Genomic DNA, 14,964 nt, shown 5'->3' on the forward strand with positions numbered 1-14,964 from the left:
CTCGGTTGATCCAGTTCCTTGTGTAAACATTAAAAAAAAAGCAGCTAATGGATCATCTGTCCACAGCAGCTGACGGTGAACGATGTGATCTGTGGACATTTTGACAGCATGATTGGCTGCTGCTGAAACCCTGCTGCTACTTCCATCATCATCCAAACTGACCTTCATCTCCTCTCTCTCTCTCTCTACCTCATCCTCCAGGATTGACCAGAAGGTGTCCAGCAGCCCGTATGGCTACAAGCTGCAGGAGGCGCAGACCATCCTCAGCGAGGTCCGCTCCATCCGAGACGCCATCAGTACCGGGGAGAAGGAGAAACAGGAACTCATGCAGGTAAACAGTGAAGGAGGGAACAAACACTAAAAGTCACTCTTTTAAAAATAAAAAATAAATCACAGAAAGCAGATGGGAGATGAAATCGGCAAACCCGATTATTAAAAAAAACAACAACCCAAAACTCCATCGAGACTTGTCGGACTCACGGGCTGCAATATAGTGCTATTGGGGCAAGCTGGCACCGTCATTTACGTCCACTAAAAGTGCTTGTTTTTGATAGTTATTATAAGTGACTGACAACTAGGGATGTTAATAATGTACCGTCTAACCGTTAACGGACATTAAGCGTTTTAACCGATTAACGCTGTAGATGGCAGCTGCTCACAGGCTGCAATATAATGCTATTGGGGCAAGCTGGCACCGTCATTTATGTCCACTAAAAGTGCTTGTTTTTCATTGTTATTATAAGTGACTGACAACTAGGGATGTTAATAATTAACCGACATTAAGCATTTTAACCTATTAACACTATAGATGGCAGCTGCTCACAGGCTGCAATATAGTGCTATTGGGGCAAGCTGGCACCGTCATTTACGTCCACTAAAAGTGCTTGTTTTTCATTGTTATTATAAGTGACTGACAACTAGGGATGTTAATAATGTACCGTTTAACCGTTAACGGACATTAAGCGTTTTAACCGATTTAACGCTATAGATGGCAGCTGCTCACAGGCTGCAATATAGTGCTATTGGGGCAAGCTGGCACCGTCATTTACGTCCACTAAAAGTGCTTGTTTTTCATTGTTATTATAAGTGACTGACAACTAGGGATGTTAATAATTAACAGTTAACCGACATTAAGCATTTTAACCGATTAACGCTATAGATGGCAGCTGCTCACAGGCTGCAATATGGTACTATTGGGGCAAGCTGGCACCGTCATTTACGTCCACTAAAAGTGCTTGTTTTTCATTGTTATTATAAGTGACTGACAACTAGGGATGTTAATAATGTACCGTTTAACCGTTAACGGACACGTGATGGTGTCGCAGCTCGTTTCGCTGCTGCCAGTTACAGTGTATAGAACCAGTTGCAGGTCAGATCAACAGCTCATCTCACTTCTAAACTAACTCTAACACGCGAGGCGTAAACCTAAGTACATAACACAGTTATCCATGTAAAAGCTTAGCATTGTTTAAAGGTTGCTGAAGGCAGCGTGTTGATCAGCTCCAGTATCAACTCTTTGACACACAAAAGACGAAGGAAAGAGGAGACAGATAATCCAAATACCGACATGTGATACCGACAGCCACGTGTGGATCATGTCAGAAATCACACCGGGATGTGCATCTTTTCACACAAATAAAAGGGTTTCATTTTTGCTGTATAGTTGGGACAATTTGAAGTGCAGTGAAAAAGTTTTATCTCTAATGAAAGCACAAGATGTAGTCAAATCATCTGCTACCATGTTGTAGGGGTAATGAGGAAAATGTATTGTGTTCTTTAGAAAAAAGGTTGCATGTTCTGTTCCTAGCAAATGAGTTGTCTATTTTTCCTTCCTTCCTTCCTTCTTTTTTTTACTTTTTATTTATTGACTCAATTAAACCATACATGTACTTTGTTCTACAAGATACAAAATTATTACGACTTTTTTTCTTGTAAAGTTATGACTTTATTCTGATAATATTACGACTTTATTCTCGTAATATTATGACTTTTATTCTCATAAAATTATGACTTTGTTCTCGTAATATTCCGACTTTTTTTCGCGTAAAGTTATGAATTTATTCTGATAATATTACAACTTTATTCTCGTAATATTACGACTTTTTTCTTGTAAAGTTATGACTTTATTCTCGTAATATTACGACTTTATTTTCGTAATATTATGAATTTTTTCACGTAAAGTTATGACTTTATTCTCCTAATATTAAGACTTTTTTTCTCGTAAAGTTATGACTTTATTCTGGAAATCCCAGATTTAACTAAAATGTCTCTTTTGATAGTAAAGGTTGCTGCCCCCTGACTTAACCTAAATAGATAGATTGAAATGTGGCCAGAAGGACCAGAATTGAAAGGCTCTGGCGTATTTACCCCATGATGAACGTTTTGCAGTGCGGTTTCAGCGTAACACTCCTCTTGCAAAGCTGTGTCCGGCAGTGATTTGTGACAAAGAGTGAGGAAGAGGAAATGTATGAGTAGACAAGAGTATGAGTCACGGCTGTGAGGCGAGGAGATGAGGGCATCGGATGACTCTCAGGAGAGTCTTTTACGCGTGTTAAAACACTTTACATTATATCGCTGTGAGGAAAAAAGGAGCAGATGTAGTAAAACCAGATTTAGCGACTAGACTAGCCGAGAGGAGCCGAGAGGCTGCTGGGAGGCAGGTGGTGTTTTTAGTGTCGCGCCTCAGCCGTTGTGATGACAGCCTGTCGAGTTCACTCAGGAGAAGATGAAGGCTGTGTTTGTGAGGAGATGAGTTTTTCCTGGAAAGTGAAAAACAAATTTGCTGGCACAGTGACATTCATCATCTATGAGGTTTCATTTCCTTCATGTGGTATAAACACTGAGGGGATGATGCCGAGTTAGGAGTTGCATCCATGAGCTGTCAGTGCTGATATTTCAGATGAAACTGACTACGTTTACATGCACAAAATACAACGCACAGAGCTGGACGTAAACAGGCAAGAGGCCGCTTGTCGCAAACTGGCATTAAAATACCTGAATGCATTGTATACATGTCCAAAGAATGCTCCTAAAACCTGAATAATATCAACATATCCCACATGTCTTAATTGGAAAATGCTCCATTCGGAATGAGACCGAATGCAGAATATGCTGTTTACATGACCCCGTATCGTCATATTCAGAATAAACGTAGTCACTGTATCTCAGATACCACTAGTCGGCTGCACCTCGGTATCATTTTGATGAATTATTCTGTCTATAAAGTGTCAAAAAGATACCAAAAACTTCCCGTATTAGAGCCCAAGATGACACCTTCAAATATCGTCTTTTGGCCGACCAACAGTCCTAAAACCCAAAGATATTTTCCAGACAATTTCCACTCATATAAAACCGAGAAAAGCAGCAAAGCCTTTAATGCAAAACTGCTCAACTTCATGCATGAGGACCTAAAGTTCAAACTCCAACATGCTTCATTTGCATGAATGCCAATCTCTCTCTCTCTCCTCTTCTGTACTCCCGTCTTCCACATTACAAACTCCCAACTCTCCTCTGCTTTGTCAGCGTCCTTTCAGTGTGAGTGACAGCATTGCAGTGCAGTATTAACTCTTAATAAGTAAATTTCCACAACAGCAGCATTGTGTATTAAAGTTGCATGATGGGACTTGGAGTTTGCAGGCTGCAGGTATGAAGAGGGGAGTTGAGACGAGCATGAAATGGGTTTGATATACGGTGTTTGGCTCTCATGCAACAACTGGCAAACAACAATTAGTTGTTTTCTAGTTTGCTAATAAACCATAAATCATCTTTATAATGCCTCAAGGTTCAGTTTTATGGTTCGGTCTTGTAAAACATTTTTATGTTCGTAATAACAGTGCAGATGTTCTCGTATGCTCCGGCGGGCACCAACATGTCTGCACAGAATATTAAACAGATAATGTCTATAAATCTTCTATATAACCATTTTACTCACATTTTATGTATAGATTTATATTATCAGGAAAGTCTGGCTGCAGATCTGTTTGGCTCATATTGGTTTGGAGGTAGAGGGAGGAGAACGTGTTCAATAATACATCATCTGCTCTGTGGACTCCGTCTCTCTCCCGTCTCTCTCCCTCCTCCCTCCGTTACCATCTGCAGCTGACAGCTCAGTCTGTGTGTCTGGGATGTTCATATATGTGTGTGTGTGTGTGTGTTTCCCTGTGTGCTGTGCATCTATGTATGTTTGTACGGCTGGCTGTGAGTGTGTTGTTGTTCTTTTTTCTTAATGCTTGATTGCTTCAAGTCCAGAGAGATGACAGCTAGAGAAATGGAGAGAGGAGTATTCTTACTGAGGGTGCTTTCAGACATCACGTTTCAAACCAAATTTTAACTGTAGATTCTGCGTTTTTTCACATTAAAGCTTCAGTAGTCAGTATATATTTTTGTCATCATTGGGCAAAAATCCACAATAACCTTTCAGCATATTGTAATTCAAGTGTTCTGAGAGATAACCAGACTTCTGCTCCTCCTCATGGCTCTGTTTTCAGGCTTTAGAACATCTAGCCCGTGACGGGAGACTTTGACCAATCACAGGTCGTTTCATTGAGAGAACGTTCCTATTGGCTGTGCTCCGGTCATGTGACTGGAACTTGGCGTTCCTTTACCAGATTTCACAATGGCGGCGGCGTCACAAACGTTCTCATTTCACAGCTAAACCGTGCACTACAAGATGATTCTGAGAACATCTGAGGAGAGAAATAGACATTAACGTAACAGAATATTGATTCATATTTGATCAGCGCTGCCTAGTTTGACTGTTTGGTCGGAGTTTGTGAGTGATTGACAGCCGGCTCTCATAGACGGCAGATGGACAGCAGACCTCAGATCAGCTCTTACTGCTTGTTTTCCTCCAGTCTGTGAAATCTTGCAGATGCCGTTAGGAGATCGGAGGACACAGAGGCACATGATTTACTCACGCTCCTTGGCGGAGGTCTGCGCTCTCCGAGTGCCATTCTAGTAAATGGCAATTTGGGGGTTTTAAGTTAAGGACTGTTGGAGTGCAGTTGTTTGGTCTTTTAGCGAGGTTCTCGTGTACCACCAGTGATACGTGGACCTAGTGGTGTAAGAAAATATTGATCCACTTGACTATGGCGTTATAGTGTTTTGTGATACTGTATATATACTGTATAGTTTACATGCAAAGATTCGTTAGTGGCAGACGGTGGCTCAGATTGCACAAACAGCAGTTCTATGATGTTGGATGTTCCAGTGACTGTGATAAAAATAAAACTGCAGATCCTAAACTTTTTGTACACAGATTTTATGCATACTGTATTAAATTTATCTGGCACACAGGAAGTGATAAATTAAGTCTAACAGCTGCTCCATTGAGAGAAAACTGCATCCAGAGAGCCAAATGTTTTCTTTACCAGAGAGGAAATGTAGGTCTGAGGAGCACACAGTGTATAATGATTTTTAAATATAAATGTATTATGTTTATTATCTCTGTACAGCAGCCATGTGTAGCTTTATGCTGAAACATCGCTAAAATGAAGGCCCAGGAAAGAGACAAAGAGTCGAGACACAGCATCATGAAAACACTGAAACACTGCCGTACCGTTATCAGAGAGGTGGTGGTATGTTATTTTTCTGCCCCATCTGAAAAGCAAAGATAAGGTGCATTCCACAGCAGGCTTCAGAAACGAACCGCCGAGTCATATAAGATATTCATCACGGCTGTAAAGATGAAAGGATGACTGCGGCAGCCTTCACCGCTGCTGCATCACTGGAACAAACAGGGAACATGCAGCAAACACAGACACAGACGGGGGGAGGTATTCTATTACACTTTACAGTTTTGTTATTTTGCAGATGCTCTTTGCATCTCAGCAGCTCTCACTGAATGCCTTAGTTGATTCCTAGAAGGTTCAGTTCCTCAGATGATCAAACAATAGATTGGAGTACAAAGGTTTTGTTGTTACTTTATGTCCTTAATCACATCCTATTTGTATTCCTGGTGCAGTTTCCTGCCGCAGTGTCCCAGTTTCTCCCTGCAGATTGTTCATGTTTTGACTCATGTAATCTCCCGTTTGTTCATCCAGAAACTGGCGGTGTTGAAGGACAGTTTCCAGCTGGACTCGGGCTCCCAGCAGGAGCTGTGGGGCAGCAGTCCCTCGCTCGCCAACTCTGAGCTGAACATCCCTCGGCTCTACACCGACGCCGGCTCCCAGACCGACATCCCCGCTGAGGTGAGTTTCACTTTTTCACCTTAGAGAGAAGTAACAGCGTTAAGAGAGAGAGGCCACACAGAGCTGTAGTCTGGGGTTTGCTCTGCACTGCAGTAGTCAGCACACAATTCAATATAGTCCAACAGGTAAAAAAAAAACAGCATCAAGAAGTCTACCACGTGTTAGCTTTAATCTTCGGACAGTTTTTCCTGAGCTGACCGATTGACACCCAGTCGACCTTTCAAAAGACAAGCAGGGTATCAAACTTCAAATGTCTTTCTGAGTGCAAAGCAGGGACATTAAAACTGAATCATTTTCAATATTGGGTACGATTCATTCGTACTGCGCCTGAGAGCGACTCCGCGCCGCTCAGCTTTCAAATTAACAGTGTTGTTTCATACCTGAGTACACTCACGCCATCATCTACGTGCCATTAAATAAAAGGGACTCTGTAAGAATCAGAAATGTCTTGTGAACAGCGACACCTGTTTCCGTTAAGTCAACGAAAGCCAGCGTCCTGCTCGCTCTACATAGACATGAACGAGCATCGCTCAACACAGTGAGGAGACACACGTCAGCTAAAAGCACAATATCACTCTATATTTCAGCTGCTTGGCAGTAATGTTAGCTGACCAGACGAAGGTCTCTCCATGAATCAATGCTGATCCTAGTGTTGGCTTTTCCTGCCTCAGCCTCCCGACCGCGGCCGGAGGGAACAGGGGAGACACCGTAGTTTTTGTCGGAGACGATAACGTTTCTCTCTGCGGAGCCCCGTCACTTCACAAGACACGGGAAACCTCTGTTGGTCTGGAGGAGCTGCAGCAGTTATTTCTGCACAAACGTCCACTGAACATTCACTAGATATTCTCAGAGCTAAACTAACTCTTCTGCAGTGTGGAGTGTGCGCGCGTTCACGTCTAGAGGTGGAGTGAAAGAGCGAGAACGAGCGCGGTGTGTGAGTGAAGTCAGACAGAGGAGCAGAGTACAGCAGAGACTCCGGTCCTGGAGACCAAAGCTACGGTCTTCCCCGCGTCCTCCGACCGCGGCCAACACTGTTTAACAGCTTCACTAGATACAACCAAGAGGTTTTGGTGCTTCACTGTAGTTTGTGTTGGAGTCTTGTCTGATGATATAACCTGTCTATGTATTTGTTTTTTAATGACTGCTCGTCTGTTTTTTATGTTGTTGTTTCCTGTGTTTGGTGAGCCGAAGACCAATGTCCATCCTGGAGGACAATAAAGATTTAGTGTATTGTATTTTGTTCATGTCATTGAGTTGTTTTTCTGTTTGTATTCAGTTCATGACGAGCACCAACAAACTGGCAGAGAAGGTTCGTCTGAGTCTGAAGTACGAGGAGGCCAAGAGAAGGTAGACATCATGTGTGGAGTCATGCATTTTACTGTTTACTCTACGTCTGCCTTTGTAATGAAAGCTTTTATGATTGCTGTTGTTTAGTCGTGCGTGGATTTGTTTTAACATTCTGAAGATCTGCAAAAGTTCGATTAGATTTTGTTATCGTACCAGCTGACTGAGCTGCTGTCACGCTCCTGAGCTTTTAGCATCTGAGCTCAAGATTACCACTGTAAAGAGAGGAGGATAATGTAGTAGAAGGTTGTTTGAATTGTCATCATCTCTAAAGGACAGGGGTCTGCAACCTGCAGCTATAGAGCCACACGCCACTCTTCAGCTCCTCTACAGTGGCTCCCTGTGGATTTTAAAAAGAATTAATGGAAATGAATAACTGTTTTTTGTTTACATTTTCAATTTTCTTTATCATTGTTGTAGAGACAAGTTATACACCTCCTCTTCCTCCTTCTCTTCTTCTTCTCTCCCCTTGTTCTCTTCTCAGGATCGCCACCATCGAGGTGCAGATCGCCAAACTGGACAGCGAGGCGTGGCCGGGGCTGCTGGACCCGGAGCGAGACCGCCTCATCCTCATCAACGAGAAGGAGGAGCTGCTGAAGGAGCTGCAGTACGTCAGCCCCCGCCAGCGGCTGCAGCCCAACGACAAGGAGAAGCTGGAGACCGAGAAGAAGCGTCTGGAGAGAGACCTGCAGGCCGCCAGAGACAACCAGAGCAAGGCTCTCACTGAGAGGTGGGCCGAGGATATTAAATACCTTTATTAAACATAACCAGTACCTCTGTTTTCATACTGGTACTACCTGTCTCCAGCGCCGTGGCGAAGGTTAGAGCAGGTGATGACAGCGTGTGATGTGTAACTGAGGTCATTATTGTCTCATCTGCTGATGAAACCACTGACCTTCTGCTGCTGTTTGACTCCTTTGACCTTCAGACCTTTAGAGACGTCAAACCTCCCCGATGATTATTAAGAGCTAGAGATGAGCATGACAGTCCTCTCCTCTCCTCTCCTCTACTCCTCTCCTCTCCTCTCCTCTCCTCTCCTCTCCTCTCCTCTCCTCTCCTCTGCTCTCTTGTTCCCTCTCCTCTCCTCTCCTCTCCTCTCCTCTCCTCTCCTCTCTTCTCTTGTTCCCTCTCTTCTCCTGTCCTCTACTCTCCTGTGCTTGTCTCCTCTGTTCTCCTTGTGTCCTCTCCTTATTTCCTCTCCTCTGCTCGTTTCCTCTTCTTTTCTGTCATCTCCTTATGTCCTCTCCTCTCCTTGTCTCCTATCTTTTCTTCTCCTGTCCTGTCCTCTTATCTCCTCACCTCACCTCACCTCTCCTCTCCTGTCCTCCCTCTCCTCTTCTTGGTTCCTCTCTTCTCCTCTCCTATCTTCTCCTCTCATCTCCTCACCTCTGCTTGTCTCCTCTTCTCTCATCGTTTCCTATTGTTGTATCTTCTCCTTCTTTCCTCTCCTCTCATTATTTTCCTCTCCTCTCTTCTCTTCTCCTGGTCTCCTCTCTCTTCGCTCTTCTTGCTTCCTCTCCTCTCCACTCCTTGTCTCATCTCCTGCCCTGTCCTCTCCTCTCCTTATTTCCTCTTCTCTTATTATCTCCTCTCCTCTCCTTGCTTCCTCACATCTCCAGTCCTTGTTTCCTCTGCTACTCTCCTCTCCTCCTCTACCTCATCCCCCCTCTCCTCTGTTCCTGCTCTCCTAAACCTTTCTTTCACTTTTCCTCTTCTCTCTAGGTTTGTACCACTTTCTCTTTTCTTAAATGGCAGCAGGCAGCAAACCAGAACCACCAAGATCCTGCATGTCTCCTCTCTTTCTCTCTCCCTCCCTCTCTCCCTCTCTCCCTCTCTCCCTCCCTCCCTCCCCTCTAACAGGACTCTTGTTATGCGGCGTTCAGGTCAGACTCTACCTGAGCTCAGTCTCTCTTTGTGTCTCGTCTCCTGTTCCTGTAACCTGAGAGGCTGTAGAGCCTGGTCACAAAAAGAACCTCTTGTAGTCCGCCTACGCACACACACACACACACACACACACACGCACACACACACACACACACACACACACTGACACAAGAAGTATGCACACACTCATGTTCTCCGTGTCTGCTGGTTGTGAAAGATGTCAAATTCACTGAATCACTGTCTTTGAGTTCAGCAAAAGTCTTTAATTTGTTTTGGGAGTTTTAAAGGCTCCACACACCCACGAAGGTTTTTATGGTTTTACGGACAGTTAGACCTCCGATCAAGTTGGGCAAAGCTTTGCTGGTGTGTGTTGGGTCATGATGTCAAATGAGTAGGTTGCCCTTCTCTAAAAAACATAATAAAAGCAGCAGAAGACGGAGGCAGATGTCAGTAAAGCTCAGCCTGAAAACGCCCACACAGTCCTGTGTGAAAGGGAAGATGTTGCTGTTTCTTGGTGCATGTTTTGCATCTAAAATCAGACAAACTTTTGCACAAAAGTTGCTTTTAATCAGCATTGAAAAAGTCTTGAATGACCACCAGCAGCAGCAGCAGCAGCTGTCTGTAACCGGATGAAACGCTTCTCCTCTTTGGCCTGTTTCCACTCAAACCACAGATCATAGTAACAGCTGTTAATGGACTCCCAACAAAGCTCATACCAACAGATGACACCGCTGTCACCTGAACACAAAGCGGCCGCTCACAATACCCCAAACACATCGCCGCCGCCGTCGTGTCATATTTGTTAACTTTTCTTTTGTCAAGAACTCATTCCAATAGTGTTACCAGAGATGGAGGATTATGTTCAGTGTTTTTATTTTCCTAAATATGAAGGTGACTCATGTTCAGCCTTGAAACAGCTGACAAAGGATCAGATTTGTTTTATTTTCTTTTTTTATAAGGGTTGAATTGATTAAAACGTTACTAAACTACACAACTTTAGTTTATTTCTTTACAAAATAAAGTTTTTTTTTTGTGATTTCAGGCTGCGACTTCACTGCAAGAGGAACAAGCTGGTCAGAGAGCTGGAGGAGATGGTTCGACTGGCCACATCACTACACACTCAACTCAAAAGGTTTGTTCATCTCACTTCAATATCTCAAAGGATAATTCCTGTTTACTACAACTTGGATGTTATTTTTGTGGCTTTGTCCATCATTTCTATCAGTTCTGATAACTTTTAAAGTCATAGTATTATGAGAATAAAGTCATAATATTATAAAGTAGTAATTTTACGTGTTTCTTTTTTCCTCGTAAACTTATGACTTTATTCTCATAATATTATGACTTTATTTTTCTCGTTAAGTTATGACTTTATTCTTGTAATATTACGACTTTTTTTTCTCGTAAAGTTATAATTTTATTCTCGTAATATTACGACTTTTTTTCTCATTAAGTTATAATTTTATTCTCGTTATATTACGACTTTTTTTCTCATTAAGTTATAATTTTATTCTCGTTATATTATGACTTTTTTTCTCGTTAAGTTATGATTTTATTCTCGTAATATTACGACTTTTTTTCTCGTTAAGTTATGATTTTATTCTCGTAATATTACGACTTTTTTTCTCGTTAAGTTATGATTTTATTCTCGTAATATTACGACTTTTTTTCTCGTAAAGTTATGACTTTATTCTCTTAATATTACGACTTTTTTTTCTCGTTAAGTTACGACTTTATTCTCGTAATATTACGACTTTTTTTTCTCGTTAATTTATGACTTTATTCTCTTAATATTACGACTTTTTTCTCTCGTTAATTTATGACTTTATTCTCGCAATATTACGACTTTTTTTTCTCGTTAAATTGTGACTTTATTCTCGTAATATTACAACTTTTTTTTCTCGCTAAGTTATGACTTTTTTCTCATAATATTCTGACTTTATTCTGTAAATCTCAGATGTGTTTTCCCTCAATGTGGCCTTGATACTCCGTAGTACATTGTCTCTTTGGCCCTGACTGCATTAGACTGATATACTATATACTTAGACTATAAACTGTGTTACCTTCATCACAATGATCAGGTGTTTTGCAGCTCCAGACGGTTGCTGATCGGTCTAACAGGATAAAATCATAATAACTTTAGTTCAACATATTTCTTACTCAGATGATTCACTGAAAATAGGATCATTTAGTTATTAGATTCAAAGCCGGCAGTCAAAGAGAGCCGAGCTTTGAAGTGAAGTGAAGGGGAGGCTGAGAAACCTTTAATGACCAAACATTTGCAGAAAGATGAAAGACATTTTGTTCTCTCCGTCTTCTTGATTTCACTCATGATCTCGCCACAAATCTAATTTCCCAGCCCAACCCCAGAACATCCTCAGGACTTACATTATTACGAGATGACGCAAGGCTGTCGAGAGAGCTGTACATGTTTGATAATAAACGTTTAATATTTAACACTGATGATCTGAAAGGTTGACGGTGACAGGCTAGTTTCTCTCTCTCCGTTTCTGTTCTCGTCTCACGGCTCGTTCGTCCCCGTCTGTCCTCCTAGGTCTGATGGAAATCAGACGTCTCCCTGGCGGACAGGAACTCTTCTCTGTCTTGCGCTAACGAGCCTCTCTGCTTTAATTAGAGAGCTGCTCATGCAGAGTGGGGAGGAAAAAGAAATGAGAGGAGAGTAGAGGACGGACAGAGGGGAGGAAGAAAATGACTTTCCTCCTGAAAGTAGTCCCTCAAGTCCGATATTTAAAGGTGTATTTTAGCTCCTCAATTTTAGTTTGAAGCTCTTAACATCTCGCCTGCTGGGCTGGGAGATAAATAACCAAAAAAGTCTTGTGCAATTACTGCTTAAAGTTTATTTATAAAGCACATTTCAGACATAAAGGCTATTCAATGTGCGCTGCAGGATACATAAAACATACTAAATAAGAAACACAAATTAAAAGGACAGAAACACGCTGCACTCTGAGACGTTGCAGAAATAACTTTAAGAGAAATGAGTTTTCTGAAACAATGAAAAAAGGAAATAAGAGAAGAGTGAACACCAGGCAGGAAGGGAGGGAGGGATAGAGGAGACGTACAGAGGAGAGAAAGGGAAAGGAGGGCAATATATGAGACGAGACGAAAGGAAAGTAGGAAACAGACGTCTGCCTGCAGTGTTGCTTCCAGCTCAACGCACCGCGAAGCTTTCTGCTTTTCTTCTTCCTTCTTCTTGCCTAAGATTCACTGTCACTGTTTCTTTTCTACCTCAGCTGTCTTCTCCCAATCCTCCTCCTCTGTTCTCTCTTCTTTTCTTTCAGTCAGCTCACTGTGAAATAATAAAATATGCCGTTTATTACAGCTATAAAATGAATTAGTTTTATGCAACTTACAAGTGCAATGACAGAAACAAATTTGTTATGAATTACATTTGAAAACTGAAAGCAGATCATCAGAGATTCTTCTTCTGTTTTTAACAAAGCTTGTTTAAAGGGACTGTTTGTAACTTCTTACAAACAGTCCCTTTAAACGTATAAATCATTGTGGGTCGGTGTCACATGTGCGCTCGCGTGTGTCTACGCTGTTCAGTCTCAGACTCCAACACAAACTACAGTGAAGCACCAAAACCTCTTGGTTGTATCTAGTGAAGCCCGTCTGTTAAACAGTGTTGGCCGCGGTCGGAGGACGCGGGGGAGACCGTAGCTTTGGTCTCCAGGACCGGAGTCTCTGCTGTACTCTGCTCCTTTGCCTGCCTTCACTCACACCACGCTCGTTCTCTCTCTCTCTCTCCACCTCTCACGTGCATGCTGCTCACTCCACACTGCAGAAGAGTTAGTTTAGCTCTGAGAATATCTAGTGAATGTTCAGTGGACGTTTGTGTAGAAATAACTGCTGCAGCTCCTCCAGACCAACAGAGGTTTCCCGTGTCTTGTGAAGTGACGGGGCTCCGCAGAGAGAAACGTTATCCTCTCCGACCGGGTGTCAGTGTCTCCCCCATTCCCTCCGGCCGCGGTCGGGAGGCTGAGGCAGGAAAAGCCAACACTAGGATCAGCATTGATTCATGGAGAGACCTTCGTCTGGTCAGCTAACATTACTGCCAAGCAACTGAAATATAGAGTGATATTGTGCTTTTAGCTGACGTGTGTCTCCTCACTGTGTTGACCGATGCTCCTTCATGTCTATGTAGAGCGAGCACAAGCGCCAGCAACAGGACGCTGACTTTCGTTGACTTAAAGGCCAAAGCCGTCGCTGTTAACAAGACATTTCTGATTCTTACATAGAGTCCATTTAACAAATGGCACGTAGATGATGACGCACGAAGGGGTACGAAACAGCTAACATTACTGCCAAGCAGCTGAAATATAGAGTGGTATTGTGCTTTTAGCTGACGTGTGTCCATGTCTCTCTCCTGCAGCCTGTCGGCCAGCACTCTGTCCTGTTCGTCCGGCAGCAGTCGAGGCTCTCTGACGTCCAGCCGCGGCTCGCTGGCCACCACCTCCAGCCTGGGCTCCACCTCCTCCCTCAGCTTCACCGACATCTACCTGGAGCAGCCCGAGCTGGCCGACCCGGACTTCCAAAACAAGCTGGACAGCCTCCTTCAGGAGGGCGGCCAGGGAGGCTACCGCCCCTCCAGCTCCATCACCACCATACACGAACACGAAGTGGTGACGGGCTCCGGAGGGAGGGACGCCGAGAGGCCCGGGGACAAAGCGGGAGGAGATGTGGAGTGTTCTGCTGGAGGAGGTGCAGGAGGAGGAGGAGGCGGTGGTGTCGCAGCGGACTCGGGGTCTGCCAGGATCCAGGCGCTCAGACTGTCAGAAACGCCTCGCTCCATGAGCTCTCTGTCTCCTCGGTCGTCTCTTTCCTCGCTGTCTCCGCCGTGCTCGCCGCTGGTCACGGACGCTAGTTTCCTGCCCGGAGAGACATTCACGGGCCAGACGGGGCCCGGCGGGTTGAGCCTGGATCTGGAGCTCCAGAGCAGACTAGCAGAACTGGAGCTCAGCCTGGACTCTCAGGAGCAACGGCAGGAGGAGCACGGGGATCCCGGCGGGCTGGAGGAGAAGCAGAACCACGACACCACGCTGGGCGAGGAGGGCAAAGGTAAAGCTTTTTATTCTTTGATTCTTCTTCATCCAGAATGGTCACAATCTTCACTGTACAGCTGTTGGGTACTAGTTAGGTATTAGGGCTAGTTGCAGCCGTACTTCACTGTAGAAATGCAAGTTCATTGAGTAGAGAAACAGAAACAGTGAGGAGACAGAGAGAGGTAACATGGATCAAAGTGTCTGCCGATACTACATAAAGGCAGCAATGGTGCATCTCAGCCATAACCAAAACCAAAGGATTAACGTGCTGCTATAACATCCTGCACTCTTCTGCTTTCAGTCTTCCCACCACATTTTGACCTGGTTAATATGAATATGGATTTTTCTTAACCGATAACCGACCCTCGTTAACAGATTATTAACCGTTTAGTTTAGCAGGTTGTCAGCTGTGTGTCTGCCCGGATTAACGATAGCGATTGTCCATTGTGTGTTTGTGCTTCGTTAGCAGCTCTAGCTCTGCT

General features: G+C 43.7%; 1 protein-coding gene across 2 annotated transcripts in view; it reads left to right on the top strand.

The window, feature by feature from the left end:
* wwc1 (WW and C2 domain containing 1) overlaps positions 1-14,964 on the top strand; it is a 49,636-nt gene that overhangs the window by 22,397 nt on the left and 12,275 nt on the right. For both annotated transcript variants that reach the window (XM_037748548.1, XM_037748549.1), the window contains 6 exons: positions 202-331; positions 6,042-6,188; positions 7,465-7,535; positions 8,017-8,262; positions 10,459-10,548; positions 13,813-14,498. In XM_037748548.1, the coding sequence (XP_037604476.1) occupies positions 202-331; positions 6,042-6,188; positions 7,465-7,535; positions 8,017-8,262; positions 10,459-10,548; positions 13,813-14,498 (1,370 nt within the window). The remainder of the gene's footprint in view (positions 1-201; positions 332-6,041; positions 6,189-7,464; positions 7,536-8,016; positions 8,263-10,458; positions 10,549-13,812; positions 14,499-14,964) is intronic.

The sequence above is a fragment of the Sebastes umbrosus genome, chromosome 17 (genome assembly GCF_015220745.1).
Source record: "Sebastes umbrosus isolate fSebUmb1 chromosome 17, fSebUmb1.pri, whole genome shotgun sequence".
NCBI lineage: Eukaryota > Metazoa > Chordata > Actinopteri > Perciformes > Sebastidae > Sebastes > Sebastes umbrosus.